Here is a 14,406-nt window from a genome sequence, read left to right as displayed (position 1 = left end):
ATATATATATATATATAAATATAATTTTTTTTATATTTTCTATGGATAATGATTTAAAGGTAAATAAAATGTTTTCAAGAACATGTTCTCATTACTCGTAATGATATTGTTTTCATTTTCCAGATTGTCGATCTTGCCCTGTTGGTCAAACAAGACATGACCCCCAAAACAGGTGACCCGTTCAGCCATGCCATCTCAGCCACTTTTCTGCAGTACCACAGCTCCAGTGCTGAGGTGAGCCACGCACCAGTCAGTCATTTTAGACACTCATTGTTTTCTGGATAATGTGTGTGAGAGATCAGCTCCATTCACCCAGAGGCCCCAAAGTATATGAGAGAAACTTGCCTGAGTAATGATGATATTACATAGAAGGTCATTGTGTGCAAGTGTGTACAGACACAGTCCTTTCAATGTCTGTGAACTTTTATATTTGGTCAGATTTAGATCATTTGTACATCTTATGAATTCAGACGAAGCTCAGAATCTAAGTGTGAAAGATTTGCAGACTGTTGTTCTGTTGGAAAATGAAATTCTTAAATTCTATTTGTATAGCACTTTTAACAATAGACATTGTAACAAAGCAGCTTCACACAAATGTGGATGTAGACCTAGATGCTAATTCTGCACTAGCTGAATAAGAACTATTACTAGTATTACAACTAGGGGTTGACCTTCAGCCAGCTGTTGCTGCCAAGTTTGTGCAAGGTGGTTTTGTACTGTGGGATCTTGTCCGTGGAGGGGCTTTTCTGTCACTGCAACCACAAAACCTCATCTCTCTCTCTTTCTCATATTCAGACTCAGCCAAGGCCACTTTTGGTCTGGAAACACAAGTTGTATTCTACCATGGATTCCATTGTTGTTGTTGTTTTTTACCTCCTAAACCTTGAGGGTCCCGTGTGGAGGAATGTGAGAGTAAAGCTGCATTGCACAATAACTGTGGTTGTCTCAGCAGACGAGCAACTGACCAGCGTGATCACTGCTTTGGATAATACAAACAATACACACACTTACTGCTTAATGGATGGATGTATAAAACTTATAGCTCTCCAAACTATTCATAAGCTTGGGTTTAAGACAGGCTAAATAATATAAGGGTTATTGAATGGAGTGTCAGATGATATAAGCACAGCATACTTGTAAACTTTTTTTAAATAACTTATTTGGCTTGATGTACATTCAACATTTTTAGTTTGCTGGTTTAGTTAAATTGTTATACCAAAGCACTGTTGAATTCTCAAATCCGATTGGTCAAAAGGTGTACGAGAATGGACTTGTATGGTGGACGCTCCACCGTAGACCAACAATAAACAGATTAAAGAAAATCTTATGCCAATATTGTCAGTATAATTTTTGATATGGTGAAGTTTTCTGTATTTTTGGAAAGAATCTCCAGCGTCAGCGGTCAGAGCTAAAGCTGTTCCTTTTTCACCATGGGAAAGTCTTTGCGTTTTCTTGGTAACATGACAAGCTGCTCTTTGTCTTATTTACTTCAAGAGAGAGAAAAAAAGAGAGGCTGGTGAGGAAATAACAGTTTACAGCTGCTTCAACATAAGTGACAACAGGAACTTGATATGTGGGCTTGCTGTTATGGGAAAATAATCAGTTTTGGGGTGTTAATGGCATCATACCACCTCGTCAGTGCCTGTATACATGGGTATCATTATGGGATGTTCTGCTGGTTTATGTGTAGGCCTCATCTGCCAAAAGAGAGATGGATTCTCCAGAGAACACACCTCCTTCCACCCCAAGCTCGGGTCATCAGGCCAAACTGCACTCCATGAACCAGGGCAATGGCACACTCTCTCAGGACTCGAGCAGCAAGAGCAAACAGCGCAAGAGGAAGAAGGTAAGGGTCATGGGGTCAGGCAACAACAAAGAGGTTGAATTTTGTCAGATCATGTTACACTTTTACACATTTCTCACTTTCTTTCTTTAGGGCCACTGTTTTTCATTCATAGTAAAGCATTCTTTCATTATCAATATTTGTCGTACACTATGGTTTTGTGTAGTCTACACATGAAAAGCCAATAAAAATGACTTGATGGGAAAAAGAGGGACAAAAAAGTGCTCATTCTGTTTTTGTCTTTCAGTGTGTGAGTGAAAAGCATTAATATGGATAATGTGTAGATGATTGTATTGTGTATATAGATATGTTTATTTGGCTACAGAATTTTATTAACTTGTATTATTCTGGGTTTATTGAGAAATATGGAGCTCGCAGGAAAATTGAATAAAACAGGCGCACACATAAAAAAAGACTACTGATCAAGGAAAAATCTGGAGCTTATTTTCTGCAGCAGGACTCGGCTTTGTTTATTCTGCTGCACTGTAGCAGCCAGCTAGATATTGCTGATTACATTGATCTCTGAAATGTCAGAGAAGCAGGAAAACAGTTTTGGAAATATTTCACAAGTTTAAATTGTGCATTTTGGATTATTTGCCTTGTGAAAGTGTAGTGAATTTGTTGAGCATTTATGGAAGGAGTCTCTAGTGTCAGTGCTTCATAACAGTCAGTGGTAAAGCCATTGCTTAAAGTTAGGTAAAGTTTCCTGACACAGGAAACTGTTTAGGATGGAGGTCTTTGTGTTTTATAAATAAAGTGACAAGCTTTTTGTCTTATTAACTTCAAAAGAGGGACAAAAAGAGACCCTGGTGAGGAAACGACTTTTTAATACATGCCTTAACATAAGTGATAGCAAGAACGAACTTGTTTTGCAGATGTTCCACCACATTAAAATGTAACTAGAAACAGAAAATGTTGTTAATGATTGTTAGTGATTGCAAAAAATGTTACTGTTGGAGAATTGCTGTGACTAAAAAGGAATAAAACACATTGAGGCATGGGGTTTTTGGAAAATAATGACACAACCTCATCATGTTTTATTCCTTCTGAAATAACTGCATATTGTCTCGAAAATACATCTTAAGATTTACAAGTTTTAAAAAATAACAATTTGTTCTGACTTGAGTTCACTGGTTAGTTTTATGAATTAAATTACCTTTATTTACATAGAAAGTGTTCACTGAAGTGCTGCACACTAAAATAATGTGAATCTGAGTAAAGGTTTAAAAAAAGGTTAAAAACTCCAAATACAGTTTTACAGCTTGAACATATTTTGAGGTTATTGTATAATACTGGAGTAAGGTTTGCTCACATACGAGTGTATTTAATAAATGAATATATGTGGGCCAGATCTGAGTATACCTGAATATTTTAGTACGTTTAGGAATATGCCATGTTAGTTTTAGTACATACACAAGTAAACAAGCAAGGTACCGTGTTTCTGTCCTAGTACGTATAGACATGCTAATATATTAGCAGTAATGTAAAATCTCTCCAGGTGTTTATACATAAATTTGTTGTGTACTTGAATTAACTTATTAATAATAATGAACTTATTATGAGCCATTGTAAATGTTTAGAGACGCTACTTTTTCCATTTGTCCATAACTACCAGTGACGCTATGCTCATAGCCCTCATGTATTCATACATATTTTGCATTTGTGGATTATGCATATAACCCAGGAACTTAGAAATAAAAAATAATGATGAACTCAAGCTGTCCGGGGATGGGATAGGAAAGATATACGGTACGGTAAAATAACGAGGAAAGTTCAGTGGTCATCTCGATGCAGTCATCAACATCCCAATGTCTGCATGTAGAGTGGAAACACTGGCAGGGAAATGTGCATTACACTTTCTCATATGTCCTGCCATGTCCGTTTTACCACAGCTGATTTATTGCAAGGATGAAAATAGGGAAGCTCTTTTTCCTTTCCTTTCTCTTTTTTTTTTTTACAGATATATTGAGTTCCTTTCTGCCTGAAGTCAAACAGATTTGGAGCATTGAGCACAATTATAGGTCCTTTCCTACAGCAGATAGTTAACTAACATTTACTGTCAGCTCTCTATATATCAGATGAACTTCTGTGCTGAAAGTACATAAAGCACAAGCTGACACATAGCATTTACACGACTGAGGAGGTGAAACCTTGAGCAATCTCCATACTCGTTATCCAATTCTGATCCAGACCATCTTCAGAAATGTATTGTGTGTGTGTCGTGTCTGGACGGCCTCCTCTGGCTGTGTTTGTGTGTTAAACGGCCTGTCTCCCACTGTGTTTTTGATTTAGTAATAATACAGCCTGTGTGTTTTTTCTCCTTCTCCGTTGCAGAGCGCAGCAGCGTGTGGCGCGGAGGCTCAGAGCAGTGCCATCCAGCCCGGCCACATCAGAGAGGCCATCAGGCGCTACAGCCACAAGATTGGCCCACTCTCCCCCTTCTCAGTACGTAATAACAGAGCCGTAAAAGAGTTATATTTATAATCGCAGCACAGCCCCATTTTAAAGTGGTCAAGCTCTGAAGTATTGGAATTGTTGAGCGCAATTTGTGGTCAGTGTAATTTTCCTTGTAAAGAAAAAAAAAGTCACATAATATTTTGCAGAATTAAATAAGTGTAATTTCTATGCATTTTGGATATGCAAAGGGTATTTAATTTTGCTTCTCTACTATGAGTTTTGTAAACAGCTAAGAAATGCCTTCTTGTTTTGCTCACATGCGTACATCACTCTACAGCTCACTGTTGCAGAGTTATAATTTTGCATCGTGCGCAGGAGTGTGGGTGTCGTAAGTGCTAGTTTGACCATGTGAAATGGTTACTGGAGTGTTGGGAGAGTTCTCACAGCCAGTGTGGAGCGTATGCTATTGTGGTCAGTGTGTAATTCACAGGTAATGAGCTATTTAGCAATGACTGAGATTACAAAATCATTGCCAATCAAGTCCAGTGGCCCACAGAGACGCATGCAGTGTTAATGCAAAATATGGAGTAGTTATATTTCTTTTTGATAATACTTCTTGAAACTTTTTTAATAATACTTCTGAAATATTTTCTCTTGTTGCTGTTGTTATGTAAGTTGCTTTCCATTATGATGAAATTTAGTGAGTGGCTGGTAAATAGTTCTTTGGTGACATTCACCCGATGTACTTTTTTGCTTTTTTTATTGCAAGTCATTGCAAGTCAGTAAGGAAGGAATATTAGAAGTGCATTAAAACTTAATCTTGTTGGTTACAGTAGCCGAGTATCCAAACTCCTCATAAGGACACGAGTCTGTACAGTACAGCCTTGGTCGGATTTGTGTTTCCTATAATTTTAGGGTACTGACATGTTTGTAATGAATCACACTTCAACCGCTGTGGCTTCTCTCGCCCTCCAGTCCTGCCTTATTCATCCTGATGCTCTACTTCTGTGCTTGTGACTCACTTTCTGCTGTTGTGAATGGTTCCACATGGGTACCCTAAAGATTTGCACTTCCCAAAAACTTCACTCTTGCTTCAGTGAATAATCTCATCTAGATGCTGTAGATTTGTACCTGAGAACTGCTGCTACAATCATAAAGACTGTCCTGTGTTTATCCCAGGACTCATTTACATTTACATTTTCATTTATGGCATTTAGCAGACGCCCTTATACAGAGCGACTTACAGAAGTGCTTTGAAGTCTCTATCAATAAATACATCCTGGTCCTCACTAGGTCATGGACTAAGAGTAATATCAGTCAAAAAAAAAAACTCTGTTGGGGAGGTAATATGTGGAAGTAAGAATAGCACACAGACAGCACAAGAATTTTTTATTTATTTATTTATTTTTTTAAGATAAATTGCTCATGGACCCTTACTCACAAAATGCTCAAACTGGTATGACGCTGTGTGATTACTGCAGGCTTTTTAGATTATTACTTGTCACACTGCATGACATGATCCCAACAAAGTATTGGCTGAATTTTTTGGTCAAATAACAGGCTGTGTGCTAACTTGTTCATGTCAGATTAAATCTGTTTGTAATCATTTTAAAGAATTTTAAGATTACGTTCTGCTTACGTCATCAATCAGTATGATTCAGGCTCGAGATGAGAAAATGGGGTCGCATAAACAGGAAACTTTCTTTAAAGTTTTTCCAGTGCCATATTTGTTATATAGCTATTCCATGAGCTTTGTGTCATCCTGTGCTGTCCTCCTATTGGTGGCCTTTAAACGAGGAACAAAGCATCAATCACACACAGATTTTAATAAAATAAATTTAAAAATTCTCACACGGCCACAACTTTATCAGTTGTTTTTGGTTGCAATGACTCTAAATTGGTTGATGTGCACTTTCAACCAGCTGAAAATTATACACTGGAAATCTGGCTTTAGTGCTGTTTGACTTAACTCTTCTACAGCTATATACTGTAATGATTTATTATCACACAATATGGTGTCATCTAGAAGAGAATGAGTTTACTTTTCAGTCTGCTTTTTCCTCAAGGTTTCCTCCTCATGTTGTCTGTTTTTCCTTGCTGCAGTCACTCTGGCTTGCTCATTAGGGGTCTAAATCTACATCCGGATTTCTGTAAAGCTGTTTTGGCATATCTATTGTTAAAAGCACTATACAAATACACTTGAATTGTGTTGAATCACGGTTCATCTGAATGAACTCATTTCCAATAAAGCAGCTGTTTGTCTTCTCTCTATTCACCAGAAGGGAAACAAGCATATTGGGTCATTTCTTGTTGACAGCAGCAATGACGTTCCTCTTAATACACAAAAGTCTTGAGGTTGCTCCCTTATATTTTTTTCAGGACGCTTAAGTCCCAGGATTAGCTTAAGTATGATGGAATATGATGGCTGATGACCTTCCTCGGATATAAATGATCTGTTAAATATTAAAGTTTCATTATCAGAAAGGCTTGATCAAATTAAGGAAGCTGTAGTCAGTGGAGCGTTTCAGTGATTGCTTAACTATAAACATGGGGTTGGCATGTTTAAAAAAAGGAAACTATAAAGCGCATTAGTATCCCCCTATATCGTGTAATATATAAAACAGGTTTTCCAACCTATGATGATGAGTGAAGGTTTCCAGATGTTCTCCTAGTGGCATTGAGGTTTTTGCCTTTGATGAGTTGCTTGCAGTCCGTCACCAGCAATGGCACAGAAATAATTAGGTGTGTGTGTGTGTGTGTGTGTCTTGGGGTTGGAGTGTAGGCTGAGTTGTCTTGTAATTGGTTTAGTTTTATTGCAACTGGAGCCAGTTTAAGACCACGATTAATTGTCCCAATAAGTAATTTTCACTCTGGCCTTCTACCACATGTCTAGTGTTAAAAATGTTTAAGATAAAATTAAGCTCTTGTTTGAGAGGCTGAGCTGAAGCTCTGTTGGTTTGTTCATCATCAGGAATTGTAGGGTTACCAGGTGAGTTGAAGTATTAACTCTGAAAGCTTGTTCGATTTTTGAGTTATAGCTTTATTATAGGGTTTATAAAACCTCTGGAAATAGTTCTAGATTCCATAGAACTATAGCAACATGTTGTTAGCTGTAGCTGTGTGTCCATGTGATTAGAGAATTTATCTGCCTCTTGTTACTGCACTCATTCTCAGATAATTAACTTTGAAATTGAATTAAGGGTCTAATATAAGACTTAGGGAAATTCAAAGCTCATTTGATTATGCCCCCAGTGTCCGCATGCACAGAGCAGCCAGCTTCCCCTAAGGCAATCCTTCCAATCAGTAGAAATGGCAACATCATGCTTTGTTTGAGCATTTGCTTTCATCGCCCAGGTTTGTTTATTATTCTCCATTTTAATGGTGCATCTCTTGACTTCTTTTTAGCTTTCCATGCTTCCAAAGAAACCAAAGTTGGTTTCAAGCTCTATACTCATTTAACATTTAATGCCAATTTATGATATCACACCCATTCAGTAATAAAGTTTCTCTTAGAGAAGTGAGTTACAGTTGGAAAGCAGTTTATTTAGTGTTTTTATATGCAAAACCCTGCAAATCGAGCCAGCCCAAACTGTAGCAGCCACAAAGATCTCAAGATTATTAAAGGAAAATTTTCGAAGAGTAAAAAGCAAAACCATGGCAGATTATGTTATTACAACAGATAAATCTTAAAATGTGGCCAAGTGCATGACTCTGTGAAGAAAAGTCTTCATCGTCTGCCTTGACGCAGCCGTTTAACCTTTGTTAGAAGTTATTTAGAAGTTGCCGTGGCTGCAGGATTCTGTACCTTACTTGTGGTTTGCCCGAATCTCACTGTACAGAGTGTTTCGTGCCAAAGACAGCAGACGTAGGAGTGATGCGTCTCAGCTCTTGTTTATTGCCCCATCGTCTCCGTATCTCACTGTGAGGACAGACATCTCGTGCTGCGCTGCTGACATCCACAGAACCGAGGGCTTCAACAGGGCCGTGCCCTTCTCAATGCCTCACAAACGCTCCACTAAATGCCCCATTGAACCAGTTTTATGTCTCTGCATTCCCGTTCCATCCTTAGCGCTGGCACTAGACGTTGCTTCCTGTTCTAGGTGTCTCAGAGGCCATTCAAAACCTTCTGCTAACAATTGCACATTTACAAGTGGAGCCATTCTTCCCTGTGGTTTGAATACCTTGTCATTAAAGCATGAAATTGCCCGTTTGGATGTCAAGTGAACAGCTAGACTGGCAGAATCTTACTGTACATAATAAGTCAACTGGAAGGGGAAAGACATTCGGTAGCCATCGAGAAGGCTGTATATTATCTAAATGATATCCAAACCTCCCTGGGCCAGAACACAACTCTGGAGCCTATGAGGTAAAAGATAATATTTATTGTTTAACTAAGTTTATTGAATATAGAAAAGAAGAGGCGCCTCAAACAGTGGATGGTTTACGAACATTGGAAGGGTTTTCTGTATTCTGTTTTTCATTTTAAACCCAAACCCATCTTGGCAGACTCTTTTTTTCATATTTGTTGAAATGTTGATATGAAAATCCTATACCATTCAAAGCATATCGCCAAGCATTTGTTTCTAAATAGCCTTTTCTGTTTCTTTCTGCTGGATTTATAGAACTATTATTTTTTTTTTTCCTGGCTATTACTTGTGAATACAGTCTCATATTTTAGGCGCTGTGAGAAGAGCGTTTGTCCCGGCTGCAGCCGGGTCTTTTCAGAGATGCTCCTGATTTACTGTTTTTTTTTCTTTTCCCACATGCTGACCTCAAAATCCCACTTCACAGCGAGGTGGTGTACAGTACGAACCATTAAGCCTGGGCTTCTGGAGATGCACTGGCTGGGTTTTAGCTCCCCAAAAAACAAGGCTCCGCTGCACAATAACTGCTCTAATCCTTTGCCCAGAAATCTCCGAAGTGCTGCTTTACTGTAAATCATCCTGTGTTTACTTTTTCGTTTCCAGGTCAGACTCATAGAGTTTACAGTTATAGTGTTTGGCTGAGTGTGCACAATAATAAGACACTTTACAATGGTGTATACACCTTCTAAAAAAAGAATAGTTAATAAATTACCCTCATATCTAGTTTATGACCATATTTCTTTTATATACTTTTAGCAGCCACAGCATGATTGGGATGCCCTGGATAGAATTTGACATCTTTTCCAGATCACGCATGATTTGGAATTGACCAGGGAGAAACCCTGCTTTTCATTTGACAGCCCTTTGAAAACCACAGAGTGCTTTTACTGCCTGTTCTGTGGGTGTGAAAACCTTCTGCCTGTCATATTCGGGTATACCAGTACAGCTCAGTAAATTGGCCCAGAGAGCAAGATTGAAGACAATGATATAGAAGAGAGGATCCAAAGCAGCTGAACTCTGTCACACTTGAACCTATGCCCTCTTATCCACATTTTCTCCATTATATCCTCTTCTCTCGCTGAAGACGTCTGAGAAGAGTCTGAAACTCATTGTTCTATTCGTTTGCACACAGACAGATGTGGCAGTCGGAGAGTGGTGTAGTCCTGCTCATGCCTGGTGTGTGCTGCAGCCTTGTACAGCCACTCAATGTCTCTCGCCCCCTCTCTCTCTGTTACTCTCTCATGTTTTGCCCTTCCCATACTCCCTTTTGGTAATTGAGAGGCGCCAGTACACACAGCCTCACACACCCACATTTGATACATAGACACATCCCCACATCTGTTGGACGCCACTCATGAATATGCAGGAGCAGGAGAGCCACTTCCTGTAATGGCTCGTTATTACAAAGAGACATGCACATTCATGCTATTTAACCCTTAATCTTATCTTTATTTGGCTTTCAGGCTCATTAGTTATGCTTTTCCAAGCTTTAAATCTTTTTTCCCCACTAGACTTTGTGTCCCGTGTTCAGAGCTAGTTGTGTAGAATTTATAGGCTTTTTTGTGCTGAAGGCTTGAGACGTGTTTCTGACCTGTGTCCTGGCCTCCACACTTCACATAAAAACAAAGACAAAAGCTAAACTATAGCTGGCACTAGACTTGAAATATGTGTACTGTTCCCTTTTCTGGAGCATGTTGGGGCTTTGTTTTGTTTATTCCTGCTAACAAGGGTTTTTTTGTCCTCAGACTTTTGTTGTCTCTCCGTGGGTACAGTGAAACGGCGATGATTTGGAGCACTGCACAATTGGTGCACACAGGCAGTCTCAACAAAGGCTATACATGGCAAATTGTTTATGACACGAGATAAACAGCATGTGATGGGCCTCACTTTTATTGTGCATAAAGAGAGGAGGATGACAGAGTGATATTCGCTCTAATGTCTTGCATGTGTGAGGTTGCCTGCAGTTTGAGGCTGATAATTGGAGCGTCATCTCTCCATGCAGGAGGCGGCCGCTTGTCTCTCACGTTTAGATGACTGCCCAGGCCTTGGGAGCCAGCGAGAGGACACGGCACATCTGATCAAAGATAAAGTCTCGCTTACTGAGGGTCATCCATCTCCGTTTTCCCCTCTCAGTCCTGGCACTGGTGCAGTCGTGTGGACTGGAAGAGAGGAGTGCAAACAGCCTCATTCCTCACGCAAACAAGCACCAGAGAGCAGCAGAAAGAGTCGCTCTTTTAACTCCACTCTTCTTTTTTTTTTTTTTTTTTTTTTTTTTTTTAAATTCCCACACATCAAGAAAGCCATGACTTTAGTTGTGATCTGCGACTCCTCTCATCAGCTTCGAGAACTTCTGTTTTCTGTTATGTTGTGGGATACAGTGAGTGTTTAACTAAGAACCTTCTCCTGACTGCTGATTCATTCTTTTTAGAATGATTTCTTTGCTGAGAATATCCAGCTCTCAGCATGGAGGCATCTAACACGCTGAGCATTGTTTTTCTGTCAGTCAGTCAATAAATTAAATAATATGTCAAAAACCAGGAATAGTAACATATACCACAGCATGAACCCAGGGGTGGCAATTACGGCAGAGCCCTATACGATAAATTATGCTACATGGATATCATGGATATCCCGCTATCTTTTTATTAATTTCTTTACTTTTTTAATAATCACAAACTGACAGGAAGCAGCTGATATAATAAAAAAAAAAAGTGTATATCATCTTTAAAAAAAATGTCATTTATTTTGGAAATGTTTATACATTTGTTTATTAATAATTAACAAATGTATTATTATTTATAATATTTTTGTTTATATCACATATCGTGTATTGTAGAAATTCCTGCCCGAATCGTGATATGATATTTTTGTCATATCGCCTGAAAGACATAGAAGACACCTGAAATCTAGGCTTTTCTGCTGTTTCAGATAGAACAATAGTCAGACCAAACATGAATAAAATTCACTCTGCAAAAATGGCAGTTCACTGAAGGGGAAAGGACACAGAATATGAAAGATAGGCATTTTCTACTGGTAATGGTTACTTTCAATTCATACCAACCTTATCTAGATGAACTTTGACCTGTGCATTCACAAGCTTCAGACCTGTGAGCCAGTATGATCCAAGTGGGCGGGACTGTGGGAGGAGCTGCTAATTATTATGTGCCATCGCACCGAAGATTTGTCTCGCCATTTTCTTACTGTTACTTGCATCTGAAAAATAAATCCACTGACATACGCTAGACTGAACTTACAGTCAAGTGCAAAAGTTTGCACTCCCTTGTACCAAATGACGACAGTAAATAGACTAAAGACAGTTGGTCAAATATTGTTTAAGATATTAATAGTGAAGCCGCTAAAATAATATTTCTGAATGTGATAAATGTGGCCTTTTGTTCCACTTGCCTGTGAGGACATTTTCAGCTCTCCTGCTGTTTGATTTGGAAGTAATTTTTTTTCCTTCATTTATTTTTCATTTATTTACTCCCCCTAAAAATATGTTTTTAACCACTGATATTTTTAGCTTCTTTTTTATTTTATTTTTATTTTTTTATTTTTATGTAAGATCAGTATTTTCTTATTAGGTCTTGTCGCTGCTTTTTCAGATTCTGTTGACTTCATTTGGACATAGTAAACATGCTGACTGTTTTAAGTTATCTAGTGCATTTTAGCAGGCATGCAAAGTTTGAGCTTCCCAGTATACAAAAGTGTTCACATATGGACATCAGAGTATGTTTGAGAAGTTTTAAAGGCTTGGATGAAGTGGACATGAAGAGATTTATCCCTGTAGAAAATTCCTGTGTACAAATTCTCAGAACATTTCTATATACAGTTTTCAACATGTGTACATTCTTCTCTATTTTCCTGAGTGTTTTTAAACAGATGCATTAATTTGCAACACGTAAATCAAATCTAATACACCATATGTTGCAGATATGCATGTGGTGACCATTCTCTCTAGAAGCACAGGATACAGGGTGTGTTCTGACTAAAGTCTTCCAGGCCTCGCACGTCCACCCATTCCCACATTTCTGATCCGTACACCCATGATTTCAGCAGAGCTCATAATGTACATGGACAATAAAATGAGCCAGGGTCAGTTCCTGGGCTACTGAAATGTGTTTTTTTTTTTTTTTTTTTTTTTTTTTTTAAATACACAACATGGCTCCTGTTCAACACACTGTCTCTTCCTTCTTGTCCTGTCAGCAGGCGGTATTTCATCAGAGCGCCTGCTCTACGGCCGTTCTCTGCACACATGCGGTCTCCCTCTGCCCGTCTTGCACATACCCTTTTCCTTTTTTTCCCCCTGGTTTTTCTTGGACACTGTCAACACGATTTGCCCCGGCATAGCTGTGGACGGCGGCAGCGGCCTGCCACCCACTGCCAAGGCCAGGAGCCTGGATGAGTGGAGCGTGTGTGTGTGTGTGTGTGTGTGTGTGTGTGTGTGTGTGTGTACAGGGTTGGCTGGCCTGGACCTGAGGACCTCCACGGAGTGTTTCCATAAGGGGGAGAGAAGACCTTACTTAGCACTATTTAACTGCAAAATTGAGATTTATGAATGACCAAGCGGAGGCTTCGCCAAACAAAGTTTGCAGAGCGACTTTAAAGTATGAAAGTAGTATTTATCATTGAGCAAGACCTCACTTTGAGCAACTTTGTGTAACATTTACACTTTTGATGGTGCTATTAATGCAATTTAGAGAAAGAGTAGAACTTGAAAGATAGCTATTTATTTTTTCACCTCATGTATAATGTATGTTACAAACCAAAGCAAAAAGTGTTCAGAGCAGAGCAGAGCATGTGACCTGTCTGATTCTGTCTCTGCTCCTTTTGCTGCTGTATTTCCCTCTTTTACTCTTGGGAGATTTAGTTTTAGTTTTTGGACTTTCAGTGTAGATCAGTGAGTTTTTGCACACTGTGAGGAAAGTGGAGCCTACAACAATTTTCCTTTTTTTTTGCACAGTATAAATAATTAGTTCAGGGAGGATTGGGAGTACAGATGGCAAGAGGAGTATTGTGTGAGACAGTCGGATTTAAAATATATTCCATACAGGAAGGAACTCGTCCTTGACGTATATTTCAATTACACGATATTATATACATATATCAAGAAAAGGTGACATTTTAAATTTATATTTCTGTTCCTCTCAGAAGCAACCCTCTGTTAGCTTCCTTCAAGGTGTGTGATTTTAGTGTTGTACTGAAGGGCAGAGTAAGCATTTCATTAGAAAGACTTTGTAACTAATTTGATATAATATTATCCATATCGTGTGTTTGTAAATGTATACACATTATGTAGTATAACTGGCTTTACTGTATTTTTTTTGTGGCCGTAAAAACTTGTAAGCTCTCAGTACAGGTTTATTTTATGAACATAATCCAACTATTTTAATTAAAATTAAAGACCTATTATTTAAAAATGTCCAACAATATTTTGGCTCTATATACAGTGGGGTCTAAAAGTCTGAGCCCATTAGTGAAAATGCTTCTTTTTTACATTCTTTACTAATTTAATACAACAATTTTCATTAAAAATATATGTATTATTAACAACAACTTGAGTGAAAAGTAGAATCTGAAATATTTACATGAATTTCAGAGTTTCTTAGTATTAGGTATGTCCCCTTTTTGCTTTAATGACGCCGAGCTCTCGAGTTGGCATGGACTCCGCTATTTTGTGCAAAACCTTATGATCCATTTTAGATCAAATCCATCAGAGTGAACACATGCTTCAATAGAAGAGATTAGGCATGAGGAAAATCTGACCTATTAAACAAAGCAGTTGAAAAAAAATGAAATGAA

The 14,406-nt window shown here is 38.5% G+C and overlaps 1 protein-coding gene across 4 annotated transcripts in view; it reads left to right on the top strand.

Moving 5' to 3' along the window:
- supt3h (SPT3 homolog, SAGA and STAGA complex component) overlaps positions 1-14,406 on the top strand; it is an 83,778-nt gene that overhangs the window by 66,955 nt on the left and 2,417 nt on the right. For 3 of the 4 annotated variants that reach the window (XM_053237810.1, XM_053237809.1, XM_053237811.1), the window contains exons 9-12: positions 124-234; positions 1,691-1,846; positions 4,178-4,288; positions 10,607-12,686. In XM_053237810.1, coding sequence (XP_053093785.1) covers positions 124-234; positions 1,691-1,846; positions 4,178-4,288; positions 10,607-10,993 — 765 coding nt within the window. In that variant the 3' untranslated portion in view covers positions 10,994-12,686. Of the gene's footprint in view, positions 1-123; positions 235-1,690; positions 1,847-4,177; positions 4,289-10,606; positions 12,687-14,406 lie in introns of those variants that run through there. The other variant, XM_026933978.3, reaches the window with a different exon arrangement.

Source organism: Pangasianodon hypophthalmus, chromosome 10, assembly GCF_027358585.1.
Source record: "Pangasianodon hypophthalmus isolate fPanHyp1 chromosome 10, fPanHyp1.pri, whole genome shotgun sequence".
Taxonomy (NCBI): domain Eukaryota; kingdom Metazoa; phylum Chordata; class Actinopteri; order Siluriformes; family Pangasiidae; genus Pangasianodon; species Pangasianodon hypophthalmus.
The sequence above is the reverse complement of the archived record's forward strand: the minus strand, read 5'-3'. Positions and strand labels throughout refer to the sequence as shown.